The 27,367-nt window shown below is 37.0% G+C and overlaps 2 protein-coding genes across 3 annotated transcripts in view; one reads left to right on the forward strand and one right to left on the reverse strand.

Moving 5' to 3' along the window:
* Nucleotides 1-12,838, reverse strand: part of LOC103698013 (protein ESSENTIAL FOR POTEXVIRUS ACCUMULATION 1-like) — a 15,890-nt gene extending 3,052 nt beyond the window's left edge. Inside the window, exons 1-9 of one of the 2 annotated variants that reach the window (XM_008779963.4) lie at nucleotides 12,617-12,838; nucleotides 11,962-12,024; nucleotides 10,871-10,965; nucleotides 8,687-9,550; nucleotides 4,352-4,451; nucleotides 4,154-4,279; nucleotides 3,185-4,027; nucleotides 769-3,036; nucleotides 616-688 (exon numbers count right to left, since the gene is read on the reverse strand). In XM_008779963.4, the coding sequence (XP_008778185.2) occupies nucleotides 616-688; nucleotides 769-3,036; nucleotides 3,185-4,027; nucleotides 4,154-4,279; nucleotides 4,352-4,451; nucleotides 8,687-9,550; nucleotides 10,871-10,965; nucleotides 11,962-12,024; nucleotides 12,617-12,692 (4,508 nt within the window). In that variant the 5' untranslated portion in view covers nucleotides 12,693-12,838. Of the gene's footprint in view, nucleotides 1-615; nucleotides 689-768; nucleotides 3,037-3,184; nucleotides 4,028-4,153; nucleotides 4,289-4,351; nucleotides 4,452-8,686; nucleotides 9,551-10,870; nucleotides 10,966-11,961; nucleotides 12,025-12,616 lie in introns of both variants that reach the window. The other variant, XM_008779962.4, reaches the window with a different exon arrangement.
* Nucleotides 12,839-14,591: 1,753 nt separating this feature from the next.
* On the forward strand, nucleotides 14,592-27,239 carry LOC103698014 (actin-related protein 2). The gene is made up of 15 exons (XM_039133410.1): nucleotides 14,592-14,733; nucleotides 15,200-15,310; nucleotides 15,394-15,528; nucleotides 15,719-15,790; nucleotides 15,932-16,010; nucleotides 16,264-16,313; nucleotides 17,004-17,107; nucleotides 17,202-17,270; nucleotides 17,360-17,423; nucleotides 20,373-20,441; nucleotides 21,416-21,499; nucleotides 22,327-22,385; nucleotides 24,295-24,361; nucleotides 25,726-25,809; nucleotides 26,158-27,239. The coding sequence occupies exons 1-15, from the start codon at nucleotides 14,692-14,694 to the stop codon at nucleotides 26,236-26,238; spliced, it is 1,170 nt and encodes a 389-aa protein (XP_038989338.1). The 5' UTR covers nucleotides 14,592-14,691; the 3' UTR covers nucleotides 26,239-27,239.
* The last annotated feature ends 128 nt before the right edge of the window (nucleotides 27,240-27,367 follow it).

Below are 27,367 nucleotides of genomic sequence, written 5' to 3' on the forward strand. Positions count from 1 at the left end.
GATCGTTCCTACAAGAAGATCCATATCTGTGTGCACATAAAACAGTTTTAAACAAGACCAAATCTACAGACGCAATAGAAAAGCTAAAAATGAAACACAAAGGTTGGATATAATGACAAAATTTGCATTATTTGAAGAGAACAAAAACTGAACATGAATATACTTGAGAAAACACCAATGCATGGAAGGGTATCGCTAAAATACCCTCTAAGGGACTAGGGCTGTTTAGTACCATACTATGACAAGTTTAAGTCCTAATTGTGCCCATATGAACGCAGGCACGCATGCGTGCACGCACACACACAGAGACCAGTGGCATGCTTTCAAGATATTTAGATTCTGTTCGCATGAACCATTCAATACTCCAAACTTATTAAGAAAACAGCATACATGGCATGTCAATCACCAAACAAACAGGAAAAAAGAATGCACTTCTGGAAGTGTAAATATGTGTATTTGGAGATAGATAGTCGCATATTGTCAATACCAAATATCCATCAATAAAATATACAGATAACTTACAAAACCTGAACTAGCTTAAAAATAGCAGCTTTTGAGTTTCATGTTATTTGCCATTTTTTAGTTGTAAGTAATAGCATAAGCAAGCAGTATTACCTGTCATTAGCCACTGATTCATTGTAAGCATTGTCAACTCCCAGCTGATAGTTGTAGGTTTCCATACTTCCACCTGGAAAAATATTGCAGATTAATGTTTCATACAATTCAACAAAAACATAACTTTAAAATTCCAAGCTTCAATCCAACTACCAGTGCTTCCAAATGAAGAATTTCTGATAGATGCAGTGAGTTTCAGCTCTCCATGATCCACAACAGAGTTTCCAGCCCGATCTATGCGACTTTCCAGGGTGTCTATATCTAAAACAGACTGACTCATCATCTTAATAGCAGAATCGCTTCCACACTGCTTTGCCAGGTCCACAGTCTCATTTCCATCTAAAGAATTTGCACGAAGAATTTTTTCAAGCAGATCCATGTCCTGAAGTTCGAGTTCATCCAATGTTTCATGGCTTAATGGGAAAGCCAGTTTTCCACTAATATTGGTGCCATTGACATGATCTTTCATTCCAGCATTCACCATTTGGTCCTTCAAGTTCTTTCCTACATGAGATAGGTGAGTACCTTCTGGATAAAAATCCTCCATGCCCACATTATCTGCAGGGAAATTATATGAATTATCCATTGCAGACCTAGAAAGAAGCCAAGATGGTTCTTTAATTTCATTAGGAAATGTAGGAGGGTCATCAACCATTCCTACAGATTGAGGGCATTGACGGGTTTGGCTTTGATGGAGCATGCTGGCTAATGAATGCCTCAAGTTTTCATCTTCCCTTGCAAGTAATGACCATGCACTTGCATCCTTGAAAGAGAAATTCGCATTCATATCTTTCTTCTGCTGCTCTGCTTCTAGATGCAACCGACTGAATTGTGATTCTATCAAGATATTCTGTAGCTGAGCATTGGACTCAGATCTGCAACCCTCAGTTGCATCTAAATGTGAAGCAGAGAACTGGTTAGCAATCTGACGTCGAAGGGGATGCACACCAGTATGTAACTGGCCAATTTGGCCTGAAGAATACATCTGACCTTGTAGTTGCTGTACTTCCTGCTGTTGAAGCTGTGCCATAATGTTCACAAGGTCACCATTTGACCCAGGATTAACTGCAGACAAAGGGATTGACCTCTCAAAAGGGTGTGAATTAGAGTCATAAATCCCTCGCTGCATTCGCTCATGCAACACCAAGTCATGTTCAGGGTGACTTGGTTGCTCATAATATGAAGGCCTCTGATGAATTTGAAGAAGATCTAATTGGCCAAGTCCAGCAGTCTGAGTCTGGGGTGGACAACAAGCTGTCCTGATAAACCGACCAGATTCATCAACTGACCATGCCTCCCCCAAATGTCTTCCTTCTTCTATGCCTGGCAGCTGCCCTGATAACATGGAAAACTGCCGTGCAAGCAACTGCTCCTGCTGAAGATCTAAAAGTTGTTTTTCTAAAGCAAGCATCTGCCTACGTGTGGCATGAGATGGGACATCCAACAGACCATTGTGATGTCCATGATGGAGGTTGTGTCCTGCTTGATTAAGCTGCTCTAGTGATGAATCATGCTGTTGTAGACCATGTTGTGAATGTTCCTGCAATTCATGCAACAGGCGTTGCCTAACCAAGAACTCATCAAGCACATTATTTTGCCAGAGAGGATCTGCATGTGATGTTCCAAAACCAGTTTCACAAAACTGTTGATGCTGCAATTGCTCAAGAAGTAACTGCTGTTCTAGTTGTCGCTGCTGCTGTTGTTGATGCTGCTGTAGCAACTGCATCTGGCGATGTTGAAGCTCCTGTTGTGGCTGCTGCAACTGCTCAAAATGTCGCTGCTGTTCAAACTGACATTTTATACGATGCTGCAGTTCTGGCAAAGATTGACTTATAGAGCGTTGATGGCGAACAGAACCTTCTGACTGCTCAAAAAAGTGTCCGTTCAGATGCATAGTTTGATGAGGAAATAGTGAATGCTGCTGTTGAAGCTGCTGTTTTTGCAGCTGTTGACACAGTAGCTGCTCTTCTAGACTCAATTGGTTAGAGTCTGTTTCCAAGGGAGACAAGTAATGAGAATCATCCGGAGATACAATTCCACTGGCATTTATTCTATGGTTATTAGACCACGAATCACGAACAACAAGGGAATTCGATGTTAAACTGAATGGTTCCTGTTTGCGGCTGGAAAAAGAGGCATCACCAACCACTGAAGAACTGGACTGGCAGCTCTGGTTCCCAGTGTTGGATATATCCAATGATAGGGAAGGCTTCGGATAAGTTCCTTCAAGCATAGAGAATGACAATCCAAGAGGGTTCAAATCATTACTTTTTGGAAAATTATGATTAGTCAACTCAACTTCTCCAGTTTTGGTTGCTAGAAAATGGTTTCCATAGGGAGTATTTAACAGATCGAGTTTATTAGCAATCTTGTCTAGAGGATTCTCAATGCTACTTACAGCCCTTCCAATACCCAAAACTTCTGCAGAACAAGAAGTTATTTAAGAAGAACTCAATTAATGGCTAACATAAAAATACCAAGAAAATACAAATTGTTATGTGTCCGTTATATACATGTGTGTGGGTGGGTGGGCGGGTGGGCGCTAGATGTGCATATCAGGAAAACTAACCTTCAGCATCTTGAACCGCAAGTTCATTTAACTTCTGCGCTTCAGCCCTCATAATGCCTCCTGAAGTCTCTGAGAGTGCATGAGGCAAACTTCCATAATTAGAATCCACGAGGTCTTCACATTTAGAAATACTTGGCTGAATTTGACGATTCTCAAATTCCGATTGTGTCAATCGTTGGTCATTTATGGAAACTGAACCAGCAAAATCAGTGGCAGAAGTACTAGCTGAAGCTTCTGATGGATCAATAGGTTCAACTGCAGTGATTGACCGACACCTATACTTCAAGTGTGGCATTACCTCACCAAGTTGCTGGAAATGTGTGCCTTCTGGAGCATCTGACAAGCACACAGGTAAATCCGTACCATAAAAACCCTCATCAAACCATCTGATAATGTCAGCACCTGAAAATGGGCCTTGCATCTGTCCTTGTGGATCTTTATATATCAAATTCAGCTCCTCAGGAGGAACAACCTGTTCTGATATTTTTGCTTCACCATAACTTATTTGACATGGCCCATTTGTATTTGAAAACTCTGAGATAAATGACATTTCAAACAAAGAATTTGAATCATCAGGTAGCTTAGCAGTAACATCAAAAGAAGCAGTTGAGTTCATGTCCTCAGTAGCATTCTTCAGATATGCATAATTATCCCAATTGTTATCAGCATTTAGCACATCTATTTCAGCAACCTCCAACTCAAAGCCAACATGATTACTTCCTGGAACTCCAACAGCATTATGTGCATCATCCTTGGGGACTGTTGGAGTCATACCATCAATGCTAGCACCATCAGTCAAAGCATCGACCTTAGCTTTACATTCTCCAAGAATAGATGCTCCATCTGAAACAACACAAATCAACAAATTCAGTGATCAAATAAACAGGCACGACTACCACTTGCACCCAATACATAAGATAATGTTGCAAAAAGAATCAAGCCAAAAGACTGAGGAAGACTATACTTTACCATTCAACAGATCTTCAACTTTTCTATGAGAAGCACCATAACCGGCAGAATAGGTGTCTGATACCTCTTCAGCAGAAATCTTAGAGAGCATGCATTCCTTCTTGGCCATGCTAACATCCCCAGCATCTGGACAGGCTAAAAAAAATATATCAACATAAGTAAGCCCCTAATATAAATATTACATGACAAGCTCCTTACCTGTTGCGTTGTCATTGACTCTTTTCATCCTATCCCTACAGGGATTATTGAATACTTCACTACTGGTAACCTTCCCTTTCCAAATGTCTTCCAGAATAGCCTGAGAGCCACGTCAATTAAATAGATAACTTTCAGAAGACACATCTATCAATTCCAGCAGAGGCAAATAAACAAACTATAATGTAACATCAAAGCACTCAGCCCATTACATGATTTGACAATGAATACTGGAAGTTGTCCTGAAAATGTAAAGATGGAATACTAAAATGAATCATATGAACTTTGGAATCAACTTAGGACTAAAATGCATCATATGAACTTTGTAATCAACATACAATATTGTAGAGGCGATTGCACAAACAAATCAGCTCACAATGAGGATTGGCATTTTCTGGCCAGGGTATGGGATAGCAAGGAATCAAAGTATCGAGTTAACTACTTGGAACAAGAACACATCTCTTTTATTAGGTCCTGTTTGGATGCAGGATAAGTATAAACAGGAATTAGTTAAAGGGGAAGCCTGGAACAATCTGCCCCCAACCCACTTTAACCTGAAGGCTCTCTGCCCTTTTAATGAAGTAGCTTTATCCCCAGTTATCCAATTAGGTGGGAAAAAGTGGGTTTCAACTTTTCATAACACTCCTTTTGCACCTGAGAAAAGTGGGTTGAAAAATACTGTTCAATAATGTCTTATTGCGCCTCATTATGCTTTAGACTTAGGGATCACCTCCTTGACCCTGAGAACACTAGATTGGGGCCTCCATGAACCAAGCAACGACGTTCATTAGCGACTAATAACAAACAGAAATAAATTTAGATGTTTCCCTAGATGTAATATCTGCACCCAATATAAATTAAGCAAAGGAAAAAAAGGTAAATACAGCCACTAGTACGAATTGAGGGTTACAACAAGGGGTCAACAAAAATTCTACTTAATTATTTGTTCTAGATGGAATCTTGCTGCCAGTCATGACTCCAATTGCAGACATTACAGGCAAAGAACGATTGTCACAAAATACACTGAATCTTTTTCGAATCCCACTAAACAATCTTAAAATTAAATGGCAAAAAAATTAACAAGAAGACTTGTGTCAGTTATATTTCAGAATTATAACCAAATGATAGCAATCAGCTCACTCACTCAGACTATTATTGAAGCATGCAAAGTGCTCCTGAAGAGCTGTTACCAAGGCTAGTGGACCAGGATCCAACCGGGACCCTGCAGACAATTTGAACGCATGGACCTAAGTGTCGAGTATAAGATCAAGGTTAGATTCATAAATCTTTGCAAGTCCAGGTCCATATCTAGCAAAAGTATACATCACACGAACCTGACCCAACTCAAACCAATTATATAATAGTTTAGAAAATGGGACAAACTTTTTATGAATCTGACCAGTTCTGAACCTAAACATGATCCAGTCTCAACAAGTTACCCAGTGTGATACAGTTTTACTCCTATATCCTTCGTTGTAAAAGTTATTAACCGTACCATGAAGCTAACATATTAGAGAACTTTTTTGAGAACACGATGGATATTTAGCTAACTGAAAAATGGTAGCTGCTTTTGACTGGACCAATGCATAATCAGAACCTGATGAATCTCTGGTACGGTACAGCTCTTAACATAACCAAAGCCAAAGCATAAACCCGTTGGTCTTACAAATTTTCTCCTATCCAGATCCAAACTAATCCTTGGACGGGCATGGCTTTTGTAAAAGTTTAAACCTAGAATCCCTAATAGGTGCTGGTCCAGGTTCGAAGGTATCCAAAGCTAACCCAACTTGTTAGCAACATATTTCTAAGAGCTAAATATAATTAACTGAAAAATTGGCCACCTACAAACATTAAGTGCAACTTGCTACCAAGGTTTTAAATTCCATAAGATAGGGCCGAACCAATTTTTCTATAGAATGGGACGCACCACTATCCCACCCCATCCCAACACTTGGGATAGAGGATGTCCCATACCAATCAGGATGTTGGGACAATGACAATCCTAAAATTGGGACAGTGCCCCATCCCACGGAGCATCCTACCAGGATTTGAAACCATGCTTGCTACAATAGTTACTAACCTACTATGCCCACTAGGTCTCCAAATGATCCAAACTACTTGTGAGCAACTCAGGATTGGCTGGATAAAAGCTCATCCAGGATCAGCTCAGTTAGAAAATGGGTTCAGGTCAGCACTGCTCATATGAGCCATGCTTGAAGATGAGCTGCTTGCATAAATACAAAGAAGATCGTCTCATCTTGATAAAAGCTTAGCTATCTTAATGACCCAAGCTTGAGCAGCTCAAGCCTACATTGAGATTAAGCCAAGCTCAAGCAACCATTTTATATACCACAAAAGCCCAAATAACCTGATACTTGGCTCAATTCAGCTTGTTTGCACCCCTAATGTCCACAAGGCTCCTCCATTAAAGAAAAATAATCCTACAATGAGTTGTTTCAAATAGAGAAAAATTGCTTATAAAGTAAGTACATGTTCCCTAAGTAAAACAATATTAACAAATGGGCATAAAGATAGCACAGACCAGTAGTCATGAAAGTAAAAGGAAGAACAAAATAATAAGATAGAGCACGTAATGTGAATAGTCCCACAATACATGCTTTAGTTATCGAGCAAGTTGACTTAAAGAAAAAGGAACATTATTTAGACTTTAGAGTACAGTGACAAGAAGTAATCTACACTAAGTTCATCTGCCATAGTCAATCTATCATGTCATAAATAGAAAGTAACGCCTTATGCAAGTCCAAAGTATAGGCCTAGAAAAGGATCAACTCAATGAAGAACTCTATGCCATACTCAATTTATGACGGGTAATGCAATGAAGTCTAAAAGGTTAGTTTGCCTCTTTATACAGGAGTATTTTAGAGATCAAGTGTTGAGTGATGTTGCTATGACTAAGTGCAAAGGTATTAATGCCAATGATATATGACAAAGGTAGTAATGCCAATGATATATGACAAAGGTATTAATGCCAATGATATATGACAAAGGTATTAATGCAATGATAAATGAGCTGCTGAACTTTCATGCCTCAGGAAAACCCAGAGTCGACAAAACTCAGAGCAGTCAGCTGCGCATCAATAACATAGATTTGAGAAATTATCTCTTAATGAACCAAAATTCCATTTCAGCCAATAAAAGTTGATGTGGTGCAGTTTGAAAACTACTGTTTGTGGAGGATAATTGATAACGAAAGGGCATAAAAAAGAGCAAACAATAAATCAAGATGCAAGACTGCCAGTAATAACAGCATGTACATCAATACATTTTTGGGTCCTACTTAAACCAACACCAAATTTGCTTCAGATGTTATGTAAGTCTTCGAATGAACCACTTTCAAAGCAACAAAAGGTCCCAATCCCAAGAGACGTTGTAGTCATTTTTGTTTCAGAAGTAACAGTTTTTTCCATGATGTTATGGGAATTTTAGATTTCTAGACATAGAGCTTTAGGATATGGAAGAAATTTCACTGAAATAAATGCACAAAATTAAGGCAGGAAATAACATCTACTGGTAGCAACTGTATTTTGTTTTCATGTTCATTTATGGAAAAAGTCCTCACAAAACTCAAATATCCCAATTTATAATTCACGACTCCGTATAAGGGAATGAGTACTATTTCACAAAAGAAGGGGTTTTTATACCCCTATACTGCCAACTGATCCTTAAGGAAGAAATAAAATGAATTCCCCCCCCCCCCCCCCAACACACACACACACACAAAAAAACAAAAAAAAAAAAAACAAAAAAAAAAAGAAAACAAAAGTGAAGAAGACCACGACTCAGGAAGGAAAAGATTAAAGCATAATTTTACAGATGGAATTTTGGGAGGGGCAACAGGTGATCTCTTGTTGGAATGTTGTGAGGGTGGTATGTCAACACCACTTTCTACCACCTCAGTAGAGTTGATTGTTTTTTTTTCCTAATTCACTTTAACAGAAATGCAAGTCGACACGACACCATAAAAAGAATATTATAGGCATATGTTCTCATGAGAAGGTTACCAAATCCATCAAGCACGTGCTTGACAATGATAGATATTTGGGTTAGCCAAGCAACCATGTTTGTTCTGATGAAATGTGTCCCTGCTTTTAAGAGTACAGAAAAAATAAAGGTACCACTAAACATAGTCCTTATGTGATTGAAAATAAAAGAGAAAGCTTTCATTAATCCCCTTGGCTACTGACTAGATTTCATAATTGACTAGATCCTTCACTTACCAAAATCCCCAAGTTGATAGAGGAAGAAATAGTTAATATAACAATAGATGAAAAAAGTTTAAAGAATAAACAAACAAAAAAATGCTAACATGAGAGCTACCTCTTCATCCATGTCAGGTGAGACAAAGGCCAATGGTTCTATAGAACTGGAGTGTACTATTGGAGGAACTTCCTCAAAGCCATCAGGGGTGATGTCAAAAGATGAAATTATCTTGTGCTTCCTATAAATGTCAAGAAGCTTTCCCCTTGGATAGCGAAATTCCTCAGCAGATAAACCACATTTTCCAAGCACAGCAGCACCAATTAGGCTGGTAGAAGGAGGCCTGCTGACTGCTAAATTTCCAATGGCATTTGACCTACCCCTTCCAAGGGCAAACCCAACATTTGTGCCATCCCCTCGCCCTCTCTCTAGTCCAAATCCTGGAGCAGCACGATACACTGATGACCGACTAGAAATAACTTCCTGACGATGGCGTGACCTCCATTTATCACAGAATTCAGGTTCAGATGCCAGACGATTGCTGGCAGCAAAAGACTGTTTCTCCTTAGGAGCATCCTCCTTATCTACGTCCAGCTTTTTATCAGTCCAGGCATCCTTTTCCTTGTCCTCTGGACCCCACCGAGAAGACCATTTGCTGTCTCGCCGACTTTCATGTCGAAGGTTATGACTACTAACATCATGCCACCGATCTGATGACCTCGAGTCAGTAATTTCTCTCATGGAAACATTATCAGACCGGCGACCATTTTTACGGTATTCATTTTCTCGGTCCCCTTCCTTTCTGCGCTCTCTCCTGCTAAGTGGACCAGCTTCCCTCTCCTCTTCATGCCAATGACGACTATTTTCAACATCAAGCACATTTCTTCTCCATTCTTTCTTCTCCAAAGATCCATCTAGGCGCCAAATGTCTTTCTGAATAGAATCAGGAGTCCCATGGGGCAAGGAACTTGGTGAACCCACATCCTGTCAAAAGAAAGTATAAGAACAACCCATGTCAAGAGCACCAGCATTACAGAAACTATAATAACTTAATAAAGTTCCCGCCCACATCCCCACAGACAGACATGAACAAGCCACAATAGACAACATAAGACGTCATAAGAAAAAATAATCACCCAAAATCAAAGCCCTCCTTCAGCTTTAGCATAACAATGTCAGTATAACAGGAAATTTACATGTTTTGAGTAACAGGAGAAAAAAATAATGTCTAGCCTAGAAAGAATAAAAGATGACTCTTAAACAGAGAACTGTTGAAGCAAAAAGAGCTCCCTTTATTCTTTACTACCAAGCATAATCCATATTGATCAACGCATTAAAAAAAAGTACTTTGGTCCACATACATGCGTACAATGTAAAAAAGGTCAGATTAAAATGGATATAGAATAAAAAATCACATAAACCACAGAGACAGCCAAGTTAAAATAGAACAACTTCACAAAAATTGACTTACATTTTCATATTTCCCATAACACTTGAGTCCAGTCCTTGGACTCGAAACTAACCAACGAAGCAAGAGACTTAAGACAAAGTTTGCTGAAATCTTTTTTATTTAATTTGATCCAGAAGAGTTATATGTGTGTGTGTGTGAGTGTGTATGTGTATTCTACCTAGCGGACATTATATCAACTTTCTCCCTTCAATGACTACAAGGGATCAGCAACTTCAAGATCCATGTCAAGTTACCAAGTCCCTATCAAAAATAAGCACTACAAATATGCAGAAAATGAAAGGGGCATATCATGTCGCAAAACAAACATAACATCCTAAATTTAGTTTTAAAATTTTGATGAAACTAATAGTAAGTTGACATGAAACTTAAGGAAGAGTTAATGATAAAGCAAGCAGAATTATGTTCCAAAATATCGTCAAATAAAACAAACCATCTAGTCAAAAAAGTGAGCATTCTTTCATTCAAAAGACCAGTAATGGGTGCACTGTACTGTACCCGTATGGGACTACAGTGCACCAGCATAGTACCGGTAGGGGTTCAGTACCAAGATTGCAAACCTTGAAACCAACTTCCCATATCTCAACTGAAGAAGGATGAGGTATGCAGCATCTCAAAATAGGTAGTAATATCCAATGCTCCACATAATTACAACGAATGCTTCTATTTTATTTTCTATAAACAATAGGATTTCAATGAAAGAGATAACTAAACAGTTATCACAAAGTATCACTCTTGCCAAATTAATACCATGCTGCAAATTCCTAAATACCCAACTTAAGGAAATATAAAATAAATTGACCACATGCATGGCTAAAAACAAGAAGTATTTATACCCCTGATGCGGCGGAAAGGTCAGGCTTGCTTTCACTAGGTTTTGCATAGAGCCACTGAGGAGACAAAGGTATTTTATTATCAGCAGTTATTTGATCTGCAGCATCCAAACATACAAATCATTAAGGGAGAAAAAGGTTTGATGAAGATAAAACTGAATAAAGGTAAAGATTGATGCACAGAAAATAATTAGGTCTTCATGTAGACAGGAAACAAATGCATTCCAGAAAACATACCATGTTTTGCACAAACAGGGAATAATTTGCTAAAAAAGAGAATAACAAGCACATAGTAGGGCAAAGTTCTCATGCATACTGCTGCTGGCTGTGATGATGAGAAAAAGCTCTGCTGAAAATTTAGAAGGATAAGCTCAAAAAAGACAAGCTGCAGTCCAGGACCAATGGGACTGTAGCAGAGACAACTGCACTGCACAAAGTAATAAAGGAATCGTCCTAATGGTGGCAAAAGCACATATGTAGGATAGATCATGACCAGATACGAATTTGAATACCACATAAACACCAGATGTTTGCCCCATATTGGCCTTCAGGGATCATAACATGCACTGCACATGAAAGGCCGCACGATTGCCCATACAGTCATGTACCTGGGCGCATCAGTGAGAAGGAAGAAGCAGCTTGCTGAGAAGGAAAAAGTGGAGTGATGGATATTTTTGGCATGAACTTCAAATTCAACTCCGGGGTGGAGATGCACCCGCAGAGTTTGCCCTATATATAGAGAGACAAGGATACAACTAACAAGCATACAAATGACTGCATCAGTAAGATTACAAGAGAGAGCACTGTGATGGAGGTCGGGACAGGTGATGAAAAAGTAGGAAGATGTTACAATGTCAGCAACGAGGGACAGGATTGTGGATATGGAAGTTCTTGTTACCCCTTGTGAACCCCTCTCCCACTACTGTCATAGGAGAACGGGGTTTCCATTTCATGAGCTCCTAGAATTTGCTAGTAAAGCAGGGGAAATGCGAACAGCCAAGACCCACATCAGCCATCTAATGGGATTGTTTATAACACCACAGCAAACTAATCTAAGGACACTGATCGAGAACAAATGGCAGATAGATTATTACCTTTTGAATCTTCCACAAACCCCAAAAGCACCTTCCTCTCACTGTTTCCTCCAGATATGTCATCTGACATGAACGAATAGAAGGATCACTCAACTACTAATCTTATAGGCGAACAGCATAAAACACTACCAGAATATTAATAATTTTTAGAAAAAAATCCAAAACAAAATGACCATAGACATCATTAATGGACTATAATTATGACAAGATATCAGGATAAAACCATCAGACTTTTATTTATAGAAGAGATTAATGGCAATAGGAATATAACTAAAATAGAGAGCACTCAGAGTTGCCCGTTAACCAACTACTCCCATCATTGCCAGATGAACATCGTATCAAAACAAGAGGAGAGATTTAAAAAAAATCCATTTGATGTTTGATAGCTACTGGTTGCACACAGATCTCAATCAAAGCAGCAATTTTCGTCAAGAAACCGAAACAGGGATATACTTCTCAAAATTTCAAAAAATGTAAAAGATCAAAAACGAAATGCTCAATCGGATCCAATATAATATCGAAATAAAAAGTGGAAAATTTCAGCGAAAGAGGACTTGAAAGAAATTTAAAAAAAAAAAAACCGCTCAACCCGATCGATTCTATGAGAACGGAAGAGCAACGCGGCAAATACGGGACGAAAAGCCGAAGGAGATACCTTTCGCCGCCCAGGGCTCCTCGGCCGGCTTGGATACGATGAGATCCTCTGGGCGATCAACCCTGCCTCCCACCATCACCCTGGTCGTCCCGAATCGGCGAGTACAAGGATCCAACGAGAACGACACGAATTAGGGTTTCCTGGCGACGGGTGAAGAGCAATCTAGGGTGCTCGGGGAGAGATGAGGCGGGCTCGGAGGCAATGAGGGGGGGGGGGGGGGGGGGGACTTGGGAGCGTGAGGGTTCGGGTGGTCAGAAGAGCTAAACGAGAAGGGTGATTTTGAGAGGGAAGCTTATCAAAAAAAAAAAAAAACAACAAATTTATTTTGAGAGATATGGCAAATGCCAATCTATCCATCAATCAAACGACCAATCCATATTGATTTATCGATCGATCTATTTATCTATCGACTATCCTAAGGTTTCTAGGTATCTGATCTTGAGATTAAAAGTTTTTTTATAGTAATCACGAAGTGCCACGTGTTTGATGTTGAGGTTAAAAGGTTTTTTTTTTAAGGATATAATTTGATAGGATTAGGTGCCATTTAGTTGACTTGATCTAGTGATGATAGCGGAATTTGATCACAAGTTTTCCGCGTAGTAAAAAATATTATTAAATGCTTTTGTTGCTTTGGATATGTGTAACTCATTTTAATTTAATCTAGAGTTTTTTTTTTTGCCTGAATACTTTTTAAAAATAAAATTTTGTATGAGTATTTTTCCAAACTTGATATTTGTGTACTCTTGTAAAACATTTGTTTTACTATTCTATTTTTTTATCCTTATTTTTTATATATATCCATACCATTTAATGCCGTTAAAAAATTAACGATTTAAAATTAAAATGACTAAAATATTCTTAATAGGTAGATATGTAAAAAAATATTTATAAGACGATCGCGCTGGAGGACAAAAAAATAATTTCAATTTTTTTTATTTTTAATTAAAATATATATAATTTTAATTAATGGTGTTAAAAGAACCAAGGGTATTTGTGTAAAAATAGTATTTTATGAGGGTACAGAAATAAATATAAATTTTAAAAAGGTATTTATATAATTTGAATATTTAAAAAGATATTCATGCAAAATTAAAAAAATATTTTTTTTTAAAAAAAGCACGTTTAAACTTGTAGAGCCCGTTTGGTTCGTGAGAAAAGAGGGAGAGAAAGTGTGGTTAATGAAAAAGTAAAGAGATGCCACTTGTTTGGTTAGAGTTGTCAAAGGAGAGAGAGGAAAAAGTTGTATTTTCGTGAGAATATGATTCTCACGTTTCATGAGAAAGTTTTTCCTATGAGAAACATGAGAAAATTACTTTTTCATGAGTTACGAATCAAAATATTTTTATTTTTTACTAAAAAGGCACTTCAGTTATCTTTATTTGATCCAAAGCATTAAATACCTAATTTTTATTAAGCGTATAATAGAAATTGCATCTAACTTTTTCAAAAAGTGGATGATCAACCAAACATGAGCACTCTGAAAATCTGTTACTTTCCCATGGTTAACCAAAAATGCTAAAAGTACTTTTCCCGGTATTCTCTTTCTAAGAATCTGTTTTTCAGATATCATATTTTTATAAGAAAAAATGCTTTCCACGAACCAACGAGCCCTTAGATAGAACCAAATGAAATTTTTTACTTTATTAAAAATATAATAAATATTTTATATAATTTTTTAAAAAAATAAATGTCCAAATATGTAAGGAACTTGCTAGCATTATATATCTAGATATCAGTGTTTAAAAAATATATATTTTAGTAAAAAAAATTATGAATCTTGAGCCCAATTATTTTGTCTAATTCAAAGGGGTAATATTTGCCCAACGAAAACTAATTATGAACTTTTTTTTTTTCGTAACTAATCATGAACATTGGTTGTTGGAAGCATAGACATTCATTCAAAACAGCTCTCTCATTAATATTAGTCACGTGCTCCTCACGTGCAGGATGCTGCTCATCACTCCCTCTCACCATTTCGCTGCGCGCGCAAGCGTGCTTCGCACGCGCACCATCCCCGCTTTGGAGTTTAGAAATTAACGAAGGGAGGGGGGTGGGGGAGAGAGAGAGCGGCGAGGATGGACAACAGAAATGTCGTCGTCTGCGACAATGGCACCGGGGTAACGTTCCCTTTTTATTCCTTTTCTGTAATTCCTTTTGGCGCAATTCGTCCAGTAGATCTTTTTTTCGCTTTTCTTTAATTCTTTTTGGCGCAATTCGTCCAGTAGATCTTTTTTTCGCTTTTCTTTAATTCTTTTTGGCGCAATTCGTCGAGTAGATCTTGGTCAGATCTGCAGATTGGATCCCTCTAGACATTTTTTTTTTTTGGATCTATATTACAGGTTAAATATTTGAATCGAAGAACGAACTGCCGATCCTTTGTAAACCCTATCTGAAAATTTATGAACCATTTTTTCCCGTAGCTCAAAATTCTTGACGAGAAACTTCGATTTGCAGTAGAACGATCCGCACTGCTAGTTCTCAGTCTGTCCACTTTCTTTTTCGAAAAAAAATCGTGATTTTTTAGGTAAAACTAGTTTAAGATAATAATTGAGTAATTTGGAGCTGTTCTTGTATTTGATGCAGTATGTGAAATGTGGATTTGCTGGAGAGAACTTTCCTACCTCTGTGTTTCCGTGCGTGGTCGGAAGGCCGTTGCTTCGTTACGAAGAATCGCTCATCGAACAGGAACTGACGGTCCGAGCTCTACTGCTTTCCTATTTGATGCACAAAATGCTTACATTGTAAAAGGTGCCGATCCTTTTCTTTGGTCTATTCAGGATATTGTCGTGGGAGCAGCTTGTGCAGACCTTCGGCATCAACTAGATATATCTTATCCTGTCAACAATGGAATTGTGCAGAATTGGGAGGATATGGGCCATGTGTGGGATCATGCCTTTTACAGTGAACTAAAGGTATAATTTCGGTACATTGAGTGATGATTGTAGCATGTAATTATGACAGTAGGCTTTGGTCAGTTCTCCCGGTAGATCACCTTAAAAAAACTCATGCTGTATGATTGTCTTCAATTATTAATTTGGCTCACCTCATTTGGTTGCTTCAATAAAAGTGATTGGTGTTGCACTCTGTATTTCCTCTCTCCAGATAGATCCATCTGAATGTAAGATATTACTTACGGATCCGCCTCTCAATCCGTCCAAAAATCGTGAAAAAATGGTCAGTACTAATTCTCAATTGCTAATTCTGGTGTTTCGTATCACCATGTCTTTTAGCATTATCTCCTGAATAATATATAGCCAGTCAATGTTTTAGTTATATCAAAGTTCGTTCTCACAAATTGAGCTTCATGTATAACAGATAGAGACCATGTTTGAGAAGTATAATTTCACTGCTGTCTTCATTCAAATCCAAGCTGTTCTTACATTATACGCTCAAGGTGCTTATATAGATTTTATATGCTTGCATCTCAATAAATCTTATTCTTATGAGTCACTTCTGTAACATGGACATCTTTAAATGAGAATTGATAAATCTACTGACAATCATGGACTTGGATGTTACAATTCACTAATTGAACTTTCTTGGATCCATCATGGGCTATTTTCAACATTTTTATTTGTAATTATATGTTGTCTAGTGTGTTCCGGCTATTATGCAGTAAATTACCCAACATCAACTATGCTTGACAGGCTTGCTGACTGGTCTTGTTATCGACTCTGGTGATGGTGTCACTCATGTGGTATGGCGGCTTTCTAGAGTTCCAAAATTCTTTATTTTGCACATGAAATGAGTTATTTGTGATTTGGAGAAGTTTTATCCTTTTACTTTATGATGCACCTTAAAGTTACTCTATTTCATCTATTTTGGTTCTAAATATGCTTCTACATTCATGATGCCTATCATGGTTCTTGATTTTATGTATTTACGGATGCAACTACTCAGCAGGTAGAGTTATTCTTTTTATAGTAAACTATTTTTTGACAATGTATCTGAGAATATAAAACTGCAAGAATTTAAAGTGTACAAAAGAAGTCCACTATCTGATTCCAGTTGTTCTTGTCAAATTTGACTTGCACTTCCCAAAATGCAATTCTTATACTTTTACCTTTTTTCTATTATTTTGAGTCCATTTGCAACTTACTTGTGAAGAACATACACTTTTGTTTGCATATTCTGGAAAGTTGCTTCTACACTCGATGCTTCTAACAAAGTTGCCACTATCTAATTGTTTCTTGGTTGAGTATCATCGATCAAGTGTGAGATTTGAGGTGGAGAAAGTATATCTATTTTATAGTTCACCTTTTTGTTGGATGCCAAAGCCAAATACATATCGGCCTAACATAAATTATGATGGAGTGGTGCTGCAGACTTTACACCGGGTCTTTACTCAGGTTTTGATATTGTCTAACATTAATTAAGTGGCATGCAGGTTCCTGTAGTTGATGGCTACTCATTTCCCCATCTAACAAAGCGAATGAATGTAGCTGGCAGGCATATAACATCTTACCTTGTTGATTTGCTCTCTCGTAGGGGGTGAGAGTTACTTATCTGAACCAACACTGCAAATGATTAGACATGTTAGTGGAACGAACTCATTTCAGTAATATGATTAATTGTCACTGTGCAGGTATGCCATGAACAGGTCTGCAGATTTTGAAACTGTAAGGCAAATAAAAGAAAAGCTATGTTACATTAGGTGAGCTTTTTCTCTCTTCATGAAGCTAATTGGCTAGATTGGTAGATATAGGCACTCCAGAATTTTTACCAACATCTATATTTGTGCAGCTATGATTACAAACGTGAATACCAGTTAGGACTAGAAACTACTATTCTTGTCAAGAATTATACTGTAAGTAAATTGTCTTGTTATCTTATATATGCCACCATCTATTAGCTAGAGTGATTCTGTTTTATATATTTCATTTTTTTATGGTTGAAGATTTCTCCCTTACTGGAAAAGAAACAAAAGTGTAGTATGCAGCAGTCAAGTTTTGGAAGAATGACTGTACACCTGTAGATGTAAATGAGATTTGAATATGATGTTTTGTCTCTTGTTAGTATTGCATTGCTTCGGCTGGTGGAATGGGCAAAATGCTCATCACCAACGATTGCCATTAAGTTGACGGTACCATTTGTTTGTAAACTAGTCCTTTTGGTAAACAAATGCACAATCACCTTTCTAATATAAGTATACCTTAGTACAGTACATTCAACCAAGATAAGTATACCTTAGTACAGTACATTCAACCAAGATTGTTAGCATCTTTTCTTTTGTTTTTTTGGAGGTAAACCAAAACTGTTTAGCATGAAACAATTTATTTCTCATGTCAGACCACCTTCGTTTGTGCTTCCTTTCAATCAGGGAGGTTGTACAAGATATTTAATAGGTCAAGAGATAAGTATGTCTTCATAGCTCATAATGTGCAGTTATGTACTTCATTTGAATGGTGTTACTTAACAGGTTGTAGACTAACAACTGGTTGAAACCTAAAGAGGTTATCATATGAGACAGCTATTGGCTGGAACAGTACTTTAGGCAGATAGTTTCTTATATCTTGAGAACTCATCTGTTTTTCCTTTTTTTTGTTCCTTTATATGACATATGTAGTCCTCTGTCCACACCCATTCTTCTTTGTCAAATATTTGTCTTTATATTGCATATTACATGTATGAAGCACAAGAGTTTGTAGGAAGTTAAAACTAATATGTAGCATGCTATATTAAAATTTTCTTGAAAGTTTCCAGTTTGGATAGCAAAGGCCCTTTGTTATGTGTACATACAAACAATTGTGAGAATGTAGCTACATTTGTGGTGCACACCACTCAGTTATTTTGTGTATCTGACATCCAATGGATCATGTGCTGCTTAGTGATTACGTCCTAAGAGTTCCTTTAACAACTTCAGTAGGAACCTTCTTTTTTTTTGACCTATGTTGCAGATCCAGTAATGAAGTTTTTCTTTAGTCTCCCATCCTTTGAAGTTAGATTATTCATGTCTTTCATTTAGTAATATATTTTTCAAGCTTTCTTTATTCCAAACTCCTATTTCTTCTTGCATGTATCGGTTGTTTTCATGTGTTTTTTTTTTATCTAGAAAATACCTGATACATTAAGAAACTTTTTTTTTTTTACTTTAAACCATCATGACACCATTACAGGAATTCATATCTTTAGTCTCAGTGATCAAAGAATAGTTGGACTTTATGGGTTGGTAGTTGGTACCAATTAATTTCTGCCTGTTCTAGAGACCAGTTCATGTGTTCCGTCTAGAATTTCATCTTATGTCAACTGCCACATTCATTCTCCAAGTAGCAATTAATTTAAGGAGGAATATGGACACACTCTGGTATTACTACCAGGCTCTGCGTCAATGGTTACATTCTGTCAAAGACACCACAATGCAAGATAATGTAGAACTAGTGTGTAGGAGAGTCACCGCCTTGAAAGCTACTCAGATACAATTAAAACTATTTTTCTGTTGCATGTTTGATCAAGATATTGAGGACGGATTGGTGTGTAAAGTATTCATCTATTTATTGTGAATTTTCAAAAACTGGAGCAGCTAGTTCCATTAGTGATCATTTAACTGTATTCTTTTGACTGGTAGGTGTTTAGGAGCTTATTAGATAAGCTCCAATTCTAATAAGGGCCATTAACATAAAATCGCTGAAAAAAAAAGCTGTTAAAGAAAAAGTTGTCATAGTCCCTTAAAGGGCAATTCCATCATGAAAGATCCTCAAGGTCATCAGCAAAGGCTATTTATAAGATTTTATGGAATTGAGTCCATTAGTAAAAGAAACACTGTTATGATGCTATTGTGAGGCTCCTTCCACTTTCAATGCTCCTAGAAGATTCCAGGGAATTGCATGTTGTACCATATCAAAATTAACTTCTCTGGGCAAAACATCATCACATTATCCAACCCCCTAGCTTACAGAGGCATGGTCTAAGGGAGACCAGGCGAGTCCTAACAACCAATCAAAGTCTAGTTCAATATATAAGGAATAAACGAAGTGCCTTATCTTGGGTAGAAAATGATGGCTTAGCAAGAGATAAACTCACTCAGGAAGATTGCATATGAAAATACAATAAAATACTAGCATTTCTAAAGGTATCTGGACCTGTGGTGGATATATGGGTTCTACATCTATCTTTGTGCCTTCAGGTGTATGTACAGAAATTGTAAAAATGACAGTGCGAGATGATGCCATTGCAACACATGACAAGCAGGACACGAATGGTATTGTGTTAATGCTTCCAATGCTTAAACGAAGGGAGCAGTTAATAAAATATTAAATTCTTCTCCGGACATTCAATATTTCAATCTCACCTAGCTTGACTTGTCCTGCAGGAGAGTGGTTAAAAAAACAAAAAACCTCTTTTCCTCTATCCTTTTAGCCTTTTCTTTACTTGCTGAAAGAAACATTAATGAGAGACTGATAGTCCACCATTGCCTAAGACCGCTGTATGCAGAAAGCAATCATATAAATTTGGTTCTCAACTCTTGATGGTATCTCACCTTGTTTGAATTTCTCTTAAGGAGATAAAGGAGACAAAACATTGTTCCATGTATCCTCAATTTTTCACTTTCTAGTTAATAAAAATGTTGCATCTTGTAGGATTTTTGTCTTCTTGAACAGGAGGATGTCATCTTATAAAAGTGAAAATTCTATGTGCTGATAACCATAAGATCTGGCATCCATGTTTAATTGTGGCTGTGATTCTTTTTACATATATCAGAACAACTATAGTTTTCCTTCCTTTTTCATATTATCAGTTCTAACCTTCATTTGATCAGCTTCCAGATGGAAGAGTTATTAAAGTTGGTACTGAACGATTCCAGGCTCCCGAGGCTCTTTTTACTCCGGTATGTGAGTTACTATTAATATGCAATTTCCAGATTGTAACATGCTCTATCTATTTTATGGAAGAATTCTTATTATTTGTATTATTATTACTATTATTATTATTGATGTAACTGAACACCCTTCACGCAAAGCTTTTAAGATACCTCAGGTTAGTCTTGACCCTCACCTACCTATATTATTGTTGAACTCAAATTGTAAGCTGATGACCAATAAAACAATGGAAAACCTTGAAGTCAACCAATGTTCGGCACTTCATAATTCGATACCAATAGGAAAGAGAACAGTAAATTGGGCACCTCTACCTTTTCGTGAAATGTTCCTTAGAGTTTAGAGCTCTCATTACCTCTAGTAGTTTGACTTTCAAAAAATTAAGGTTAATGAGAGAGTGGGGTTCTCTGTTTTCAGTTGTCCTTTATTTTTTCTGAACATGCCTTTCCTAAATGCAAGTCCTCCTTAGGCTAGAAAGTGATAGCAAAATAGAAGTGAACTGATGGATTTCTCCTTTCTATATTATATTTTTTCGGCTTATGTTCTTCGTCTTTGCAAAATAATGACAAAGCAGTCATATTAAATGAAACAAGGGCTCTTCTTGGTATATGCATAGTTCATTTCATAATACACATGCAGATAAGATGATATGAATGTCTGAAGTGTACATGAATCCTTGCCTGGTCAAATGTATTGAATGAGATTGCTGAGTTATCATAGTTAAAGCTCACATTAGTAACATTTGTTACTTTACATGTGCACCCATTTTCTACTCATATGATCAGTATTCTTGTCCCTTGTTTCCTAGGATATGTCTAAGATAACGAGCGAAAATGATTCGGAAATCATGTATAGTTTCATCTATATTTTAGTTGCTTCCAACTAGGTTTTTTCAGTCCATACGACGACCTTACTGCATTTTCTTTAAAACCAATTGAAAACTTAAGCTCGATTGATATTTATTGACATTATTTTCTGGATACAGGAGCTTATAGATGTTGAAGGAGATGGAATGGCGGACATGGCATTTCGTTGCATTCAGGAAATGGATATAGACAACAGGATGATGGTAATTGAATTGCTCCGTAGGCCATTTGTGGGCAACTGTTACTTCAAATGTTTGCATGATTATATTTAATTTTGAAATGATGTTTAAAAGATACTGGTTTTTGATGGTTTGGTCAGTTTTTGTTTGCCTTTGACAATATCTGAATTAGGTTGTTTCTGAAGACCTTAGAGCATTTGCGATTTTAAGTTATATTGGGTTCACACATATCAGTTGTATATGTATCACCAACCTTTTTCCAGGATTAGCTCTTTTCATCTGGGAAGCTTCCATCCAATATCAATATGAGGAAATTTAAATGTCCTTATTTGATTACAAATAGAAAGCATGAGCTGGAGTTCCTAGCTGCCCATATAGACAGAATTTAATTAGCAAGCTAGGGTCATATCATCTACACATTAATTCATGTATCCTTTCTGGAAAGTGAAGAATTTGACATAGTTTGAGTATTTGTGTGTGTGTGTGTGTGTGATTACCGCAGCCCATTTTAACTTAGTCTTAAATTTGATATTAGAGCCTCCCCTTATTCTTTTGCTCCTCAAAATTTATGTGGATTCCCATCGTCAATCTTTATTGCAGAATGAGAGGTATTTATGAGCATATCTTCTCATAAATCAATGCACTCTGCTCCTTTTGTAGATCTATGTGCTATATGAGGGTGCAGAATCATTTAGTTGTCCTTGTACATTGAGCAGTTGTGCATGGTAGACAGTATTTTGGTTGTCTGATATCCTATATCTGTTGATTACTTTTAGTATTTAAAACTATATCCTGTTGAATTGAGCTCTGTGGTCATGCCTTCTCATATGTAGTTTGTTTGATTTTGGCAGCTGTACCAGCATATTGTTCTGAGTGGAGGGAGTACCATGTACCCTGGATTGCCTAGCCGGTACAACCTAAAACATTTGAAAACAATCATGCTTTTACTTTCAAGAAGTCTACTTACTTAAAGTTGGCTTTTACATGAAAAGCTTCAGTTCCTTCTAATTTCTTATTGATGACTGGACTATTGGAACGTAGGTACATATTAGATACTTGGTTTTAATTTGTGATGAATATGTACAGTTTAAGAGAGAAGTACATGCCAACCAGGAATATAGGTTACTTTAATATCACTTTTCTTCAGCAGAAAATGTGTGAACTACACATAACTACTTAAACATATGCAAGTTTTATGCAGTCTCTGTTCATATTATTAGTAATTCTAATTGCTTTGCTTTATTGCCTATCATCCCCCTTGCTTTTTGCATTGCTTTTGTCCTCATATACCATGCAATGTTGATTATGTGATTTCCTTTTTCACCTAGAAATGATGACAGAATCAAATCATGCTTCATTTACCTAAAATGAGAACGTTGAAGAAGTGAGATTAGTAACTGAAAGGACAAAGTTGCATATTACGATTGTTTTTTGAGTATGAAGAATTTGATCATGTTTTGGTTTATAGTTGAGCTTTAGTCACAACTCACTTGTACTAGAAGAGAAGTGCTGTGGCTGAAATTTGGCTGTTTATCGAGATTATGATTGATTTGGTACAGGGGTAGGAGAATATGAAGAACATTCCGTTCAGGGAAGGGTATTGTGGAAGTCAAAATAAAGATCGCTAAATTAAATAATCCATCAAAAAATAATGTTAGTTTTTGTATAAAGATATGTGCATTCTTGAGCGACTCTATAAACTTACAAAACAAAACTGATTTTTGCTTGACGGTGACATTACTATTGAATAAGCCTTAACCAGAAAATAAGCCGTTAAAATAATCAACACATAAAATTCATCTTCTTCATGTGGAATGCATAGAAGAATTTATTATAGACAGGCTAGGACTACATCAAAGATTAGAATAATAAGGTTATAAAGAAGAGTTGTACTAATAGACTCCCCATGCAACTCACAAGCTAGGGTTGATTTTTATCCTCTTTTAGACATGAGCAATATCTTGCCAACCTTCTAGCACACCAACTCATCTGATGGACTTGATGGACATATGGCCCATGAAGCTTAGCGCAACATCCCCCGATAGTTCAATATCGTCTGCTGTTGTCTTATGAGAATAACCAATGAGTCGAATAAAGAGAATGAGAAAGAAGACATAAGCAGGAGAAAATTAAAGCAGCTTTGAGTGCCCACCATGAGCAAAGGGAGAGGTTCCAACAAGTCATCATAAATATAACAAAAATTTCATTGAGCCAGAGAAGGTACATGATTGGTTGATCGCTCTTTTCAAACTCTTCTAAGATAAACATAGAACAAAACATTATTTTCATGATGCTGGGATATTTTAGAAATATCTCTAACAAGTATATTATTCTTTTTTAGTTATTACGAATTTCAATCTTTTGACACATCTTCAAGCATTGACCTCCTGCTATGCAGCAACTCACAAGTATCTCCTTGTAGCTGACGTGATCCATGGACAGGGCCATTTCCATGAGGCCATATCAAATGTCTATTTCAAGTTTTCAGCTTAAATCCAGAGCATTAGAAACTTGTTATCATGTTTCCTACAAGTCTAAGTTTTGAACGTATTAAGATATGCACATAGAAAAATGAATTTTATATCCCACTTAGTTCTTGAAATCTTATATTACAGTTCAAGTAGGATATACTATAGTACTAATCATTACTGGAAATTCTAGTTATAGTTCCTTACAAGATGAAACTGAAATTTGTCATGTCTACCGACTATGAACATCACTTGAGAACAAATGGTTAAATACATTTCGACTGACTTCCAGCTATTTTGGAAAGGCATTGTGGAGTACAAATCTAATATTTGTCCATGTTATCCAAACAGCTTGGAGAAGGAAATTCTTGATCGCTATCTTGAAGTGGTTTTGAAAGGAAACAAAGATGGATTAAAGGTAATATTCTTATCTCTGTTTTCACTGCATTAATCATTATGGCTATCACCAGTACACCACTACCCATAACTTTCTTTCCTAGTTTGATGGGACTGTTAATCTAATTGCACTATTATATGATTTCTCAGTTTCCCTGCTATAGGGATTTACTTTGTTTTGAGTCCTTAGACTTCTTTTTTGATCATATTATACATGATGAAATAGAATTAAGAAAATCATCTACTTGGACTCTGCTCAGTTATGGTTGCTTCTTGTGTACCTTCAGATATTCCTGAAATGCTAGAAAAGTATAGTGCAGTTTAGCTTTCATTGTGTAGTAATTCAACAATAAGAGTCTAAGAGGACTCTAATTCTCTTTCTTCAAACTTTTCTGTGTTGCCCACTGTATATTGAATAACATGGTTAATATCGAGGACAAAATTCCAATAGAAACTGCTTGCCGGAGGATTGCCAATCTCATTGATTTTAAATGTCTAAAAATAGTGAATTCTTCAATTTAGGACATGCTGTGCTCAATAGCTGGAGGTAGTAAACACAGATCGCAATGGCCCTAGTCATACATTTAACACAAAAAATAGAAAAAAGGATAAACAAGGAAAGTGCAGAAGCATGCTGCAGAATGTAGTAAATGGAAATCCTGCTGCCATATTTGTCTCACATGACAGTGTATCCAATTACTTTGCGTTTCGGAGTTTAGATAACTGAATATATCATCTAATACTAATAAAAAGAGAGTGCACAATCTGCAATCAAAATAAAACACTGTGTCATTCTTCAAATATGGGAGATCTTAAAGATATTCTGGCAAATATGAATGAAGGCACCATCTCATTGTTGCATTTGAGTGGGTTACTTACCAATGCCCCTGAAATTATCTTTTGGTACAATATAGGTTTTTGATTTGCATCAAATATGTTATTGCACATATATCACATGGAAGGATTCTTGACTAGGGTTGCACATATCTCACACAGAAGGATTCTTGACTCGGATTAACGGTAACACAGTCAACAATCTCATCTACTGCGTACGCATGCACAAGATAACAATGCATAATGCTTTTGCTGAATCTATATGGCACTTCTGATTCCTGCTGCTGCTTTCATACTGGAGAAGTGCTCCAGTGCCAAATATACTACTTCAAATTTGTTACCTCATATACCCATCTTATGATCGCTTGCCTGAGGAAACTAACACAGGCCTGTGTGCTTTTGACTGCAACATGCCTAACGGCATGTTGTGCATTGTGGAACAGATATTTGGTTAACAAATCTGTTTTAGATGATGTCCTCAAAGTTCCAAACTAGCTGTTTTTTCAGCTGACAAAATGAATGTCTACTTCCCTTGTCTCTATGCTTTGACAGAAACTACGGTTGCGAATAGAGGATCCTCCACGAAGAAAGCATATGGTTTACCTAGGAGGTGCTGTCCTTGCTGGAATCATGAAGGTGCCACCCCTTCCTGTCCTCTTTCATTCATGATCTCTCTCTCTCTCTCTCTCTCACTCACTCACTCACACACACACACACACACATTTTTCTGAAGCCTAGAATTCTCTGAACTAATATGTCATTACACGTATGGAGGTGGGACAGTTCATATCCTTCCTCAATCTTTTGCTTTTGAAGCTTAGAGAGCTCAACTGAAATGGCATTACATGTCATCGCAATAACAGCACTGCCCTAACTGTATTCACTGCACTTGAAAAATATTTGCGGTTTTATTTTTCTAATGAAATCTCATTCAACTTTGTCTAATTTCGAACCTAGTGCTGATCAGTTGGTTTGTTTGAGCAGGATGCACCGGAGTTCTGGATTAGCAGGCAAGAATATCAGGAAGAAGGAACTGCTTGTTTACGAAAATGTGGCCAAGTGTGATTAGCACAAGAAATGCATATACTTACAAGTCTTTGGAGGAGTGGTGTCAGGAATTGTAATCTCTATGATGATACAGACAAATGGGAGGCACCACCGCTACCAGAAAATGATGCTATAATCATTGTCCATCCACACAACAAACCTGCAGGCTTTCTGTACTGGAAACCACTAGTTTATACCTTTTTGTGGGATACATGTAAGTCGCAATGATGGTCAACCAATCCTCTGTCGTAACTATATTGATATATGTAACAAGTTTTATATATGTTAAGTTTGACATCAAAGTCTTTACCAGGAAGCCTTACCTGAACAAACAAGTATTTGTAAGATCCTGAGATCCTTGCAGGATCGTTATCTTTCTGGTGAAGAACATCATCCTGTATCTACAATATGCACATTTGTCTCCTTAAATTCCAAAATTGACTCCCATCAAGACAAAGCATCACATGTTACTGCCAAGATTTCAAAGTTTAGCTGTAAGAGCAATGTTACAGTAACTCAGAAAAATCATTTAAATAAGTCACTCAGGTGTTTTGCACCAATCACTTTGCTTCATTAGATGGCATTTCAATGGGAATGAAGAGAATGCAGCAGCCGAGGCAGTTTCTGAGTGATGTTATTGAGTTAGTTTAGATTTTTTTTAGCTCTAAATATGCGTATCAACTCACTGCAGCATCTGACTCAGATTATCTTTGGGATGGAAAGGGGTAATGCCATTGAGATCCATTATATGCTGATCTTTCCATCTTCAAAAAACATGTATCCAATCTTTCTCAAAAAAAGTTACATGCATCCAACGACAACCCAAGAAAAAAAAATTCTATACCCAGTCTTTCAGGAAGGAAAAATGTATGCCCACTCAATACTAAATCAATACTGAGGTTGACATCAATATTAGGCATCCAGCAATCATTGACCACTTCCACTAAGTTTGCTATCCGCCGAAACTCTCGATCTACGATTGCTACCAAATTAACGACGGTGAACCAAAAAAAAAAAAACCAGCTTGAGTATAGATCAATGGTTTACCTAAATAAAATTTTTAAAATAATGAGCCGTAAAAAAAGCAACGTAATCTCCAAGATCATTTACCTACATGCATGGCCCAAAAAACAATATCACACAAACA

Source organism: Phoenix dactylifera, chromosome 14 (genome assembly GCF_009389715.1).
Source record: "Phoenix dactylifera cultivar Barhee BC4 chromosome 14, palm_55x_up_171113_PBpolish2nd_filt_p, whole genome shotgun sequence".
Lineage (NCBI taxonomy): Eukaryota > Viridiplantae > Streptophyta > Magnoliopsida > Arecales > Arecaceae > Phoenix > Phoenix dactylifera.